Raw genomic sequence first — 14019 nt, 5'->3', positions numbered from 1 at the left:
AGAATCTGTTGAGGTAGAGCAGTTTCTCTCTCTCTCTCTCTCTCTCTCTTTCAAAGAAAAATAGTCTGTTAAAAAATGTCAAGAGTAAGAAAATGCATACCTATTCTCCAAAGACAGACACATGTTAATGATTTTGCTTACATATTCAGATAATTCTCAATTTCCATCTCTAATCCTGATCCCTAAGAACTCTCTAGATATGACTTCGCTTCACAGTACTAGAAGACATTTCCAGTTCTACGAGGCATTAACATTCATTAGGTGTACACCCTATTTCATCAGAACTTTAGGAGCTTGACTGCATTTACCCAATACACTGCATTTCACCTAATATTTCTATTCAGCAAACACACTGGCAAATGTTTTCTTCTGTGAACACTTAAGGGATTATCCTACAGCACATATTAGGTCATGTGACATGGTGGGTGGGAGGTGGGTGTGGGCTAGGGTGGGGTAGGTGATGATGTTGCTAATATGTTCACATCCATAACCTACTTGTACTTTGTTTTTTTGTTTTTTTGTTTTTTTTACTTTTTACCAAATAATGTGCTGTCAATTTAGCTTCTGCTTTCTGAGTCACCCTGATGTTTTAGAATGTATTTTAAATATAAGGTTTTGCCTATTTGCATGCCATGAATAATGTATAAGCAGGATGAAATCCAATTGGCAAAAGTACACGATTTCTGGGATAATTTATAAATAGAGCAAATTATCTATTTAGGTTTAATAACGTTTCTTATGCATGTGGAAACATTTATACCCATACAAATACACATATGCACTTTATTTCTACTTGAGAATATACACATGTCCCTGTTCTGTAACAAATGCATATGTACCTATCTATCCTACAGACTTAAATGTATTAGTTTGTTCATGCCTTTCTTTCCATAGTATTTGTTCTTTTTGCAAAACCTTATCTTTAATGGATATGAAATCAAAACAGCTCTATGGTAATGATGAAGTACGGGGTGTTGAAAAAAGGAAAATAATATGAAAAATTATATATATATATTCCATATATATATATATATATATATGGAATATATATATGTCCCCCTCTTCCAATTTCATACATATCAGGAAAGCCAGTTGCAGGGTGGCCAACTTTAACGTTTTCTTCTCCTTGAATTTCAGATTCAAGACCTCTTCCAGATGTAGCCCTGACTGGGAAGTGTACCCGTGAGTGTGACGAATATGGCCACTCAGACTCCTGCTGGATGCCAGTCCGTACTTCTCCAGAGAGGAAGAAGAGCCAGCCCAAACTCTCCACTTTCATGCCTGTTGATGAACGAGGAAGCCAGGAAAAGCTGGCCAATGGCGAGGCCGCCATCATGGGTGACCGCAACAGAAACCTCCTGAACAAAAAGTTGACCTCGTCCTATGAGACCTTCAGTGCAGCTAGTTTCAGCAAAAATGAGGAAGCCAACCCCGAGGATATTCCCCTTACAAAAACAGGGGAATACAAGCCATCTCCTGTCAATACTCTCACTAGAAGAGAAGTTTACCTGTAGGCTCTAAAGGAGAACAACAAAGTTCTTTTCATGTATGAGAAGGAGAATAAGGGGCAAAAAAAAAAAAAAAAAAAAAAAAAACCTTACAAAGAAAAACCGTTTAATCAAAAAGAGGGGGCTACCAAAGAGACAAAGCTTTGCCTGCCACTTCTGCCTCCAGATCAGGCCTTTAGTGATACTGTTAGCCTGATTGTAATGTACAATGTAGAAACCATTCTTGTTACTTGCATGTCTAACCCCTTCACCGATTATTCCCAACACCTGCTATCCCTCTTCCCCATCCCCCTCCAAGGAGGAAAAAAAAAAAAAAAAGATGGTTGCAAGTTTTCTTTCATGGTAACAAGCCTGATTAGCAGAACACAACACAATCTCATTATCCCTAAGCTGAAGCATGATTTTGTCACTTTGATTTAGTTCGAATGCCATCCGGCTGGTCAAAAAAATAAACGTGAAAATAAAATAATACTAATAATAACGACAATGACGACAACAACAAAACCAAAACCAAAAACAGATCAGGTAAGATGTATTTCAGACATACCATCAGGATATGATTAATCACCATGAAAGGCAATCCCCCCAAAATGATAGAGTCCCTGTAGAGGTACAGTTCTTAGAAAGGGGGACTCCGTAAGAGGCCGTAAAATTGAGAATCTCACAAGTGCCATATTCTAATAACAGAGACTGACAAGTAGACAATACCCCGCTGGAGATTGCAGTCCCAAATTGGCATACGTTGTTCTTTTCAAGTCAGGAGTATCAACTTCAACCCCATACGTCCATTGAATATTTTTTGTATGGACACAATCTTGGCCAATTACAAGTCAATTACACTAATTATAACTTGTAAAAATTATATATATATATATATATTTTTTTTTTTCCGAACGGCACCACTATTACCAACGAACTGGAACAATTGTCATTAATTGTCATTAAAAGGCCAAAGATCACACGGCAGATCAGGGAAATCATGAGGTAGATTTGGTCTCGACATGGAAATTCATTAAGAAACAAAAGCAACCGAACCCATGCACCCACAGAAATACTCCAGCACTAGCTTATTTTATGTTGTCTCCATACCCGAAAACAGGCATTCTCTTGTAAAATGGATTTTCTTTGAAAGCTCAGAAAATGAAAAACTAAAGTGATGTATTTTTGGTATTAGAGTAGGTGATTAGTTTAGGTTCAAGTTTAGTTTCAAAAAAGAATATTAGCAGGGAAGATTCCACTTTTAAAAATCGTATTTGTGGGAAGGTAGAGAAAGAAGGATATGTGGGCATACAGTCTATTAAGTTAAACTCACTGTTAACCATTTTAGAATCCAGGTTGTGCTTCCTGGCCTTATTCTTTACATTTCAAAATACCAATTGTAGTTTTTCATGTGTTTAACACACTCTTTCAGATAACACAAGTGCATTAATCCTGGATCCTGTGCAATATGGCACTCTTTTAAGACTTACAACATTGAAACAAGGTGACACCCTAATTGATTTGTCACAAGTGTGATTTTGGACATTATTTAATATGAGTTAAATCCAGACTGAACACGAAAGAAAGGAGTTCTGGGCAATGATATGTTTCCTTGTATGTACATCTCAATGTGGGAAAATATGCAGTTTTTTTCAGTGTAAAAAAAAATCCAAACCAGAACATATAGATTTTGAGTCATTTGTTCTATAGAAGATGATTTAACATAATTGGAGACTGAGCTGGGACATTCAGACAAAAGTGACAATCCAGGGACGGAATAGGGGATAACAGGTGAAGAGAGCAAATGTTCCCAAAACTGAATGTTTGCAACCTGGTTAAGACATAGGCTGATGGCTCTCTAGCAAACTGTAGAAATAGTGTAGCTTTGGATGTTTTATTCTTTACAGAATTTCTTAGACTATAAGGTGAAGCAGCCTGGACTAGAGGTTGTGAACTCATTATTAAGTCATCAAAACGTTTATCTTTAAAAACCACTTCTCTGTTTGGTGGGCTACTTTTTGGGGGTCATTTCCTTCTGCTCTTTCTTAAATGGAGTTTTCATTTGGATGTTAGTTTATGTATAATAGTTAGGATGAAAGAAGATATGTAATTGAAACAAAAACGTTGGACTAAAATATCAATAATTGAACATGTTTATGTTTGATTATTATTTACATGATGGAAAGATGCAATTCTAGTACTTTGTTAGGAAACTGCATTAAAGCAGTTCTGCCTTGTATAATCTGTAAGTACCTATTAAGACAAAATACTTCTAAAGATACTTATGAAATGTATACATATTTTTTCTTGCACGTTACGAAGCAAATACTCAGTTGCATAACACAGGTGTTCAACAAACTTTTTTTAATGCATTTTTTTCTTTCTTTCATGAGACACTTGAAACCATTAGATAGCTCATTTCACTCTATTTTGAAACCCTTCTGTTGTCTATAAAGCTAATACGGGTCATACTGGACCTTCGGATTAATTGGATCCATATTCCCCAATGACATTTGCACCATGTTCAAGACAGCCATGTCATTGTCATTTAACTCGTGATCCTCTCTTTAGAACTAAAATGGGTGTGAAAGAATAAAATTCCGTGTACTGTAAGTATTCGCAGTAATTCTAGTAGAATTAGCTCTCATAACATGTTTATTATATAATGAGCTGGCATGACACAGAAATATATTTTGTGTTTGTATGACTTTTATTTTGAATAGGTTAAATCTGGTGCCACTCCATATATAGAGTGCTTTTGAAAAAAATCAATAAAAAGACACAAAAAAAAAATAAATGAGTGAATGCAAAATAAGCAACTGTGCCTTTTATACCTGTTGTTATGGTAAAAAAACGGTTGTTGGGTTTGGACAATGAGGGAAAATGGGCTATTCCCGACTTTTTTGATCTTGTATATTTATCCATGTTTATTTTCTGAAAATAATAAATAATATATTAAAAATTTGCCTTCTGACAAACTCAGATAATGGACCAGTCTTAAATACCGTTCATTCATAAAACAAAACTAAGGCATTAATTCATATGGGCTGCTTAATTCTGACTAGAAGGCTAAATCATTTATTGTAATAGTAACACAGAGAGATATTATCAGGGGTGAAATCAGTCCATTCTGCAAGGTCAAATATTGATTTCGAATTTCTGTTCTTTATTTCCTTTTCGTTGTTATTTTTTCTTTTAGCTGCTGTTTCATTTTGGTTGGACAGTATATCAACCATACTTGTTTTCTGTACACAAGAATCTCAAGTGAACTTTGCATGCATTATACATTAGGACACATTTATAAATTAATGAGTAACTATATAAATTTATGTATATTAAAATTTAAGTGTATGTCCATAGCTTCAGTCTCAAATCTAATGCTCATTCTGAACCTCCAGATATCATTTCTGTATGGTTTCTGACTGGCCTGCTGCCTGAGTTTCAGAAAACAAGGGAGGCATTATTTTTATGGAAAGAAAAACTAAGAAGGTACTGAAGATGTCTGGCTGAAAGGCTACCCTAGGAAGCTGTCTTATAAGAAAATAAAATAACACACAGACCCAAAGAAGCCGCCAAGAGTCAAGCTATCCCTAAAAACAGGACTGAGAAATCCAAAGACCAAGTAATTTTAGGTATATTGTATCAATGATAAATATACAATGTGTCCTTAGGAGGGAAAAAACAGTGAAGATGATCCTGAATATTCTAAAGCTGGTTAGTTGGGACCCAGGCAGAGGTATAAGTAACATCTGGAGGGAGGCATCGTTTTTTTCAGCTACCTAGGGTTTACTTTCAGACATCTTTTCCTACATTTTAAAGCACTTGCATTCAGTGTGGTACGATCTGTTTGTAATGTTAATCATTGACTATTGTTCTGCTACTTGGATGTTGATAGTGAAGCAGAGAACAATTTATCATCGTTTATTATAAGTCACTATGCACGCAACTATGCTAAACATGACGAAATGTATTAAACACTCGTCCAACTATTTATGAAATACTTTACATAATTTAATTTGCTTTTGTACAGTTTTATGTAAATAAATTGCTTGTCATTTTTGTCTCTGCAAATTAAAATATAACATGGTCAAATGGTTTCACACTCGTAAGTGTACTTCTCTGTTGACAGGTAATTCCAGTTTGATTGGACGAGAAGTGAATGGATGCATGTACCAGGTTGATTTAAAATGGTTTGAGTTCTGCTAAATTAAGATGGAGTAAAGAAGATAATGCTGCAGTAATTGTTGATTTAGAGGACACCATGCATAGCTGTCATATCACTTCACTTTGTAACGGAATAGAACTTGGATTCTTCAGGGGCGCCTGGGTGGCGCAGTCGGTTAAGCTTCCGACTTCAGCCAGGTCACGATCTCGCGGTCCGTGAGTTCGAGCCCCGCGTCGGGCTCTGGGCTGATGGCTCAGAGCCTGGATCTTGTTTCTGATTCTGTGTCTCCCTCTCTCTCTGCCCCTTCCCCGTTCATGCTCTGTCTCTTTCTGTCCCAAAAAAATAAATAAACGTTAAAAAAAAAAAATTTAAAAAAAAAAAAAAAAAAGAACTTGGATTCTTCAGTTTCATCAAAATAATCCCTAAAACAGTTACCTAGCTAGCTTTTTACATGTTAAGTGGATAGTAGAAGAACTTCTCATCATGAATATGAAGATTGATCTTTTCAGGCGTTATCTAGAGAAATTTCACATTTAAGGTAAAACATTCTAAGTCAAATGTATCTGTTCAGGAAATGTTTGTTTTTAGTCTAAAACAGTGGTGAGTACAAATACATGAGAGACTTAAAGAGTCTTACATTATGTGATATGTAGAGAAAAAAACTGGAAGCAAAAGATATAATTTTTATCTTACTCATTTTTTTCTTTAGTTAAGCTTCCCCCGCTTTGTATATTTTTTCAATCAACTACTATATCTATCTATCTATCTATCTATCTATCTAACTCTTATGTTTACTTTTTGCAATCGGATTATACCCCTAACTATAATGGTTATCTTCTTCATTTAGTTGGTGTCTATTCAAACAGGCAAATTCTCTTCTCTAATCCAGCTCAGAGACTTAAAAGGGAAAGAAAATACTTTCTACGTATGCTAATAGATTCCATGGTATTTTTGTCCCATCTCACCACCGCACTGCCAACACCTACCTGTGTGGGAAAATAGTCATTCTCAAGATCCTTGCATGGAAGTTTCTCTACCATTTTTTTTCCCCCTTGCTTGGATGAAAATCCAACATACTTTATATAGAATGGCATATTCTTTCTTTAGTCAAAGATATCTTTGTAAATTGATTGTGGCTGGCAGCCTTCCTTCTCTGAAGAAGGAATTGAGAGTGTTGCATGTTGAGAAAGTCTGCTGCAAGTTGTAATGAGGTGACCCAATGATATATGCATTCATTGGGCTTTCTGCATTCCTACTGGTGAGAACCAAACATCAGTGAAGTCAGTGGAACAGTAATAAAATGAAATCACTGTGTTTTCCTGCTTAACATTTTCTATTTAGATTTGGCCAATATATATTTCTCTTTACCCTAAAACTGCATTCTTAGGTTAAAAATATATTCTTTTTAAAATCTCAAAAATGTAAAAATACAGTGATACATTTAGAAAGAAGGTAGACCCGAGAAACAGGCCAACGAAAGTTATGTGCATTGCTTCCAAGGCTTAAGTCTCATTATTCTATCATCTCTGGCTCTTTGGAAGAGTTTCATCTGGTTACTTAGAAGCTTGACTTAGCACAACATTATCTTGCATTTATAGAACACATTATGGTTTACAAATGCTTTTTAAGATTCATCTCAAAATTCCTGTAACACCTGCCATATAAGGTGAAAGAAAGCTATTAGACGAGCCATATATGAAGGATTTTACTCTTTAACAATTGTTCTCAGGTTGAAAAAAGTTTCAACATAAAGTTCTGCCGAGACTAGCATTTTCCCCCTGCTTGCTTAGGTACCAATCAAAACATTTTGCATGAGTTAGAAGAATGACAAAGAAAAGAATTCTCCTCATTTACCTGAATAAAATAGGCATTTGTAAAGTGGGAATTTGGGGGATGGGGGCGCTAATTATGTAGATTGGCAGGTAATTATCTTCACTTGACATTGCACAACATACCCAGCAGTAATTGTAATTTGTATGGGATTTCTGACAGCAAATTGTAAATCTTAAAAACAGCATGGCCTAATTTCTTCCTGCTGAATACCCCTGGCCTAATCTATCAGGCCAAGACGTTTTGATGGACACTGGCTGGATAAATAGTCTAGGTGTGAGGATATGAATGATCACAACCGACCATCAGCCTTATCAAAAGCAATCAGAGAATTGTAGAATTCTCAGAGTTACTTTGGTTTTAAACAGGCTGATTTCACAAAGAAATTTATTTATTAGTTTTTGTCTTCTCCCTTTTCTCTTTTTATATGTTATCTTGGGGTGTGTGTGTGTGTGTCCCCACCTTAAAGCTCTTTGCCATACTTTAAGTTATTTGCTTTGTGTTTTTCTCCTCTCAAAAGTAAACCTAATTTTCCCTGGAGGTGGTAGGATGGTAGGTTGCTCACAAAGGACTAGAGGATTTGCAACCCAATCAGCTTTATTTTAATGGAAATTTACAATATCACTACTTGAGCTCTTAGAAGGTAGAGTGAATAGAGACTGAACTTCCATTTGTTTACTTTCTCTTATCTTCATCCCTACTCTAATACTTGTTTATAAACTGCATGGAGGAAGGTGATTAACAAAGATAATAAAAATTTTCCAAGCTGCAGGGAGTGAGGAAAAGATATGAATGTAAAATGTGGAATGCTAAACATTTATGCTCTCCTTTAACACTAACTTTATTTTTTCCTGTTGTGCGGCTACTAAATGGAAATTTTATTCATTGGTTGAATTTAATAAGTGTGACCTGCACAGAAATAATTTTGCCTATTTAATGAAACTCCTGTGGGAGGATGTAGAAGATGCTTAATCATTCATAAATGTAAAATTTGCCCCCAACCCTCTCAGGTGATGCTGAACAAAAATTATAGTTCACTTGTGATGTTCAGTTTTATTTTTTCCATTAAAAGTTATGATTCAAATAATCCATTACCAGAAAGGTCATGAGAAAGATGTACAAGGTCAACAAATAAATGTCAGATATGATCTCAGAAATTAATATGGGCTTTGAAAAATAAAAATGTTAATCAATATGCCTAATTAAAAAAAAAAAAAGAAAAAAAAAGAGTTCACTAAAGAAACACCTGAATAAGCAATCTAAAGGAAAAGATAAAAACAAGATGTTTTATTTTGGTAATTTAACTGAAATTACATTACAATATCTCAGACTTGGTAAATTAGTAGTAACTTGATTAGATAATGTCAGGTTTTCTTCTAAGTGTGTTTTATAGAATATTACACAGACCATTTTTATTACAGTTTTTATGGATTGTTATAAAAATTTGACTGTGTATTTAAACCGTTTATAATACCTTTATGGAAAGGAAGGGAGGGCAAAAAAAATAATAACTGGAAAAATAAAGAAATAAGATTATAAGATGGCCAGGTCATTTACTTTGTTTTAAACCTAACTTTAAGATAGAAACAACTATTTGAATACATGTCCAGAAGGTACAGTACAACTGGAATATACTAGATTCGTATTTCTTAAGCTGGAGTTTATGATTCACTGAGAGACTATAGAGTTTTAGAGATCCAAGATTCTATGATAATTTTTACAGATTTGAGTATTACCAAATGAGGATCAAAGTTATCTTTCAGTATAGTTTTCAGTGATAATTCTTAGTTTAAGAGGAATTTAATAGAATAAAATATTTACTATGTAAATCAATATTTATCCATGTTTGTGGGGACAATTGCATTCTCTGGAGTTCAGAGGGATCTTTTTTTCTTTTTTCTTTACGGGAGTCTATATTTTATTCAGTTGTGAGAAACATCAAAACAGATTTGGATAAGAAGCAAAGTATTAAACAATATCAATGATTAGACTAAAAGATATAAGCATATACAAAGGTTGGCAAACTTTTTCTGTAGAGGGCTAGATGGCAACTATTCTAGGTTTTGCAATTCAAGAAGCAAAATCAAAGATATTGTGTAGGTATTTATATGATAAAAAAACACACATTTCCGGATTTTTTCAAGTATTTATTTATTAAATTTTTTTCATGTTTATTTATTTTTGAGAGACAGAGAGAGCATGAATGGGGGAGGAGCAGAGAGAGGGAGACACAGAATGGAAAGCAGGCTCCAGGCTCTGGGCTGTGAGCACAGAGCCCGACATGGCACTCAAACCCACAAACAGGGAGATCATGACCTGAGTCAAAGTTGAATGCTCAGCCAACTGAGGCAGGCATCCCAGATTTTTTTCAGTTATTTAAATGCGTAAATACCATTGTTAATTAGCCGACCAGACATACAAAAGCAAACAGTAGGCTGGACATGACCAGTGAGTTATAGTTTGCTGACCTTGTTATATATCAAAAACTACCTCAATTGATACCAATTTGAGAGTCCATTACTAAAATTCTTCTTCTTATACCTTACTTCAGTATGTCCCTGTTTGACCCGGACAGTGCTGGTTTACGTCTTTGTCCAGTAAAGTCACTAACAACAATTACCTTCAATATTAGATTATGTGGTTACCCTAGTTATCAGGGATATTCCTGACCAGCAATGTAAAAATCTCACCCCTAGATCACAAAAGGTGGACTTTGTAAGAGATGAAGGTCAATGCGCATAGAGTCCTTAGGCAACTTGAAAAGAGCTCATAATCTTCTCGATGCAGGAATCATCATCATCCACTTCATTAAAAAAAATTTTACAGTGTGTCTTTTTCTGGAAGGTCCCAGTTTGGTTTACATTTAGGAGATTTGCTTTTTTCTTTGGATCAAAAACTTTAAACATACTTCCACTTAAATGCCACAAATAAGAGCTCATTATATTACGTTCAGTAAAAAGTAGTATAAAGTGTCACATTTAGAGCCTAATATACCCGAAATAAAAAGAAGAAATACTGTGATGAATGTCATAGAATTCATGAAATGGGTGACTTTTTTTTTACATTAACAATATAAAAAAAGAGAATATTTTGAAATATTCTAAAATTATGGGCAGTTGAGTGAAGAAACTTAAAAGTAATAAATGAAACAATTTAACTGTAAAACATTGACACTTTTCACCTGATAATGCTCTCAAAGAAAATTGTATGTAAAAAATATATATAATCGGTCCAGTGTGATATTTGACATTAGGTATTTCTTATGACAGTAAAGTAAATATGATATGCTACATAACTCCAGAGATTATTGTTACAATGCAAAGGAAATAATCTTCATGTAAAGCCTAAATCTTAACTCTGCTAACCCTGTAAATTAAATGTGAAGTTTATATTTTGAAGAGAATAATATATAACCATGCAGAAAAAAAAAAAAAAAACTGACAACTACAGTGAACCTATTATTCAGTATTTCATCACCAGAGAAAACATGGATGGATGCTTCAGTGTGCAAATTAGATTATTTCAATGTGAGTTCTCCAATATGACTGTCTCTGACCATCCATCTGGGAATTACGGTAAATTTTGACTACGGTAGTCAAGGGTAGTTGATTTTGTTAAACCTCTTGAAATGAAGCTATTGAAAAAACTGCTATAAAAATAGTTGCCAATCTAAGAAATACTGGACATTCTCATTGACTAAAAAATAATTTGGGAACATAACTAAAGAAGAGAAGTGATAAATTCTCAGCCACGATGGACAGGGGCTATCAGTCCATAGATGGCTTAAGAAATACAAAGGGCAATTGAGAATGCTACGATATTGGAACACTTGCTTCAAGGCTATAGATGTTATTGGCAAAGAGGATGAACAGGACCAGTATTAGAGCTCTTACCAAAGAAACTCATCCTTCACTGAGTCATCTTTTTTGTAATACTTGAGCTATGCTCCTGCCATGTCAATTACCGGGATGCAGAGAGATGTTTAGTATCCCGCCTGTTGCCATCTTTCCTTAAATTGCCTGGCATACTCCAGGCTCATTTTTTTTTTTCTATTTTTCTCCATCTTTTATTGGATGAAAACAAATAGTGTAACAGATGATTTGATTTTTCTCTCTGTTTAGGATTTATATGTACTTCACAGCCAGCATTTTGTTATCCTTGGGTTTAAAGGCTCTAAGTCATCAGAGAAACACTCCCACTTGACTATAAATGTAAGTCAGACGATTATAATGACAGTGTCACAGGTGGAAAAATAACCTTCACTCTATTGTAATCAGATCCAACACTGACAAAGAATCATACTTTGCTTTGGTGTTTCATTGGAGATGAAGGCCCCAGTTTATATTTTAACTTTTTGAGAAGGGCAGGAAGATATGTCAACAGAAGGATATACTGGGGTTTAGTTTCAACCTGTGTCACAGATATTTAAAAAAATGATTCAGTGTAGTGGGCTGGAGCCAAATTATTAGAAGTAAATTGGAAATGGCATTTGCATTCTTTGTTTTCATTGGACTCATGAATAGAAGGCTTTGATCTCTGCATACTGACTCTCCCACAGTTCCATGACAAAGAACTCCCAGAGTATCACTCCTTTCACAAAGATTTAAAATAACCAGCATAGGGGACACAGGTGGCTCAGTTGGTTAAGCATCCCACTTTTGATTTTGGCTCAGGTCATGATCTTGCAGTTCCTGAGATCAAGACCCATGTTGGGATCTGCATTGACAGCTTGGAGACTGCTTGGGTCTCTCTCTCTCCCTCTCTCTCTGCCACTTCCCTGCTTGCACGCTGTCTGTCTGTCTCTCTCAAAATAAATAAATAAACATTTAAAAAAAAAAAAAGATTTAAAATAGCCAGCATAGAGAAATCAGATGGAACATATTTATTTCACTCACACCATGGTCAACTTCAATCCAGGGATGTCTAGATGTTCCCATTAGGTCTCTCTCTCTCTCTCTCTCTTTTTTTTTTTTTTTTTTTTAAGCTGTAACCTGATTCAATTTTAACCAGTATGCAAGTCACGGTTATAATCATATCTGGCACAGTGGTAATTTCTAGGCTAAGATTCAAATCAGAAAGTGTATCTCAATCACATCTTCTCAAAGATGGGATGCCACTTCTCAGTCTTCTCCAGTCGGGCAGGTAAACAACTTCTGAAAAAGTTGCCTGTTAAAATGGTCATTGCCATTCTGGCTTTCAAAGGTGTTTCTCCTTTTTTTCAAATGCATAAAGATACTTTAATTCGGAGTGAAATTTCTTAAAATGTATCATGTTCTTGAGAAAAGTTGCTCACACATTCTTTTCCCCTCTAACCTTTTTAACATTGTGCATTTCCTCCAGGAAATGTGGATATAATTACTTAACAGAGATATATGAGATATATCAAACATGATGCTAGATATCTGGGGAATAGTGATTGGCAAGATATGGCTGGTTCCTTCTCTTATAGAGTTATATAATATAGGTGGGAGGCACCCAGAGGAAAAACACATTGTGACAGAAAGAACCACACAGTATTGGGTGCTTGGTGTATTTAATGATGGGAAAATAGAAATGTTTAGGTAATTATGGACTTTAAGTGGTAGGAATAGCCAGTTAAAAAGGCATCCAAGATTAGGAATGAGGATGCAGGTTTTAGGCAAAGTTAACTGTGTCTGAAGACCAGGGGGTCTGAGACAGAAGGAAGATTTGAATAATTCAAAAAGGATCAAGATGGGGAAATAGAAAGGAATAGATACGCAGGGTTTGGGGTGGCAAGTGAAAGGGTAAGAGGCAAGTGTAATGGGGATGGTGGTAAGAAGGGGATGAATCCCCAAAATGTTGCTCTCTGTCTCCCTTCCTTAAAAACAACAAAACCACCACACAACAAAAGAAAACAACACACACACACACACACACACACACACACACAAAACCCTGAGTATTTGATGTTCATTATTTTTTAAATGTTTATTTATATTGAAAGAGAAGGACATAGAACGAGCAGAGGAAGGGCAGAGCGAGAGGGAGAGAGAAAATCCTAAGCAGGCTCTGTGTTGTTAGCACAGAGCCCGATGAGGGCCTCTATCCAAAGAACCATGAGATCATGACCTGAGTTGAAACCAGGAGTTGGATGCTTAACTGACTGAGCCACCCAGGCACCTCCCAGAGTATTTTATTATTAATTAATTGCATTTTGTATTGTTTTTATGTTTCAAAGAATGAGGCATTTGAAGATTGTTTCAGTAGTTTTGAGAAAAATGTTCAGGGTCTTTCTCAGCAGCTGAAACACTGCCCCTCAAGGAACTGAAAGGTTATTCACTATATCATCTAGTTTCAACAGTCTGTTCATATCCTGACTTCCATGAATCTCTTCATCTCTTCCTGGCTACAGCTGTGACTTGGCCCATCTCTGCCTCCACTGTCATTCCTGCTGTTGTAATCAATAGTTCGCTGTTTTTAGACAGGCTTTTCCCAATATGGTAGCCACTAGCCACATGTGGGTCTTTTCTTTTCTTTTCTTTTCTTTTCTTTTCTTTTCTTTTCTTTTCTTTTCTT

The 14019-nt window shown here is 35.4% G+C and overlaps 1 protein-coding gene across 3 annotated transcripts in view; it reads left to right on the top strand.

Moving 5' to 3' along the window:
• The window catches only part of PCDH7 (protocadherin 7), a 424945-nt gene extending 419362 nt beyond the window's left edge, over window positions 1-5583 (top strand). For all 3 annotated transcript variants that reach the window (XM_040486161.1, XM_040486182.1, XM_040486172.1), the window contains one exon: window positions 1138-5583. In XM_040486161.1, coding sequence (XP_040342095.1) covers window positions 1138-1514 — 377 coding nt within the window. In that variant the 3' untranslated portion in view covers window positions 1515-5583. The remainder of the gene's footprint in view (window positions 1-1137) is intronic.
• Window positions 5584-14019: the final 8436 nt, after the last annotated feature.

The sequence above is a fragment of the Herpailurus yagouaroundi genome, unplaced genomic scaffold (genome assembly GCF_014898765.1).
Source record: "Herpailurus yagouaroundi ecotype Mexico unplaced genomic scaffold, PumYag 28, whole genome shotgun sequence".
Taxonomy (NCBI): Eukaryota; Metazoa; Chordata; class Mammalia; order Carnivora; family Felidae; genus Herpailurus; species Herpailurus yagouaroundi.
Note: the sequence above shows the minus strand (reverse complement) of the source record. Positions and strands in the feature narration are given on the sequence as shown.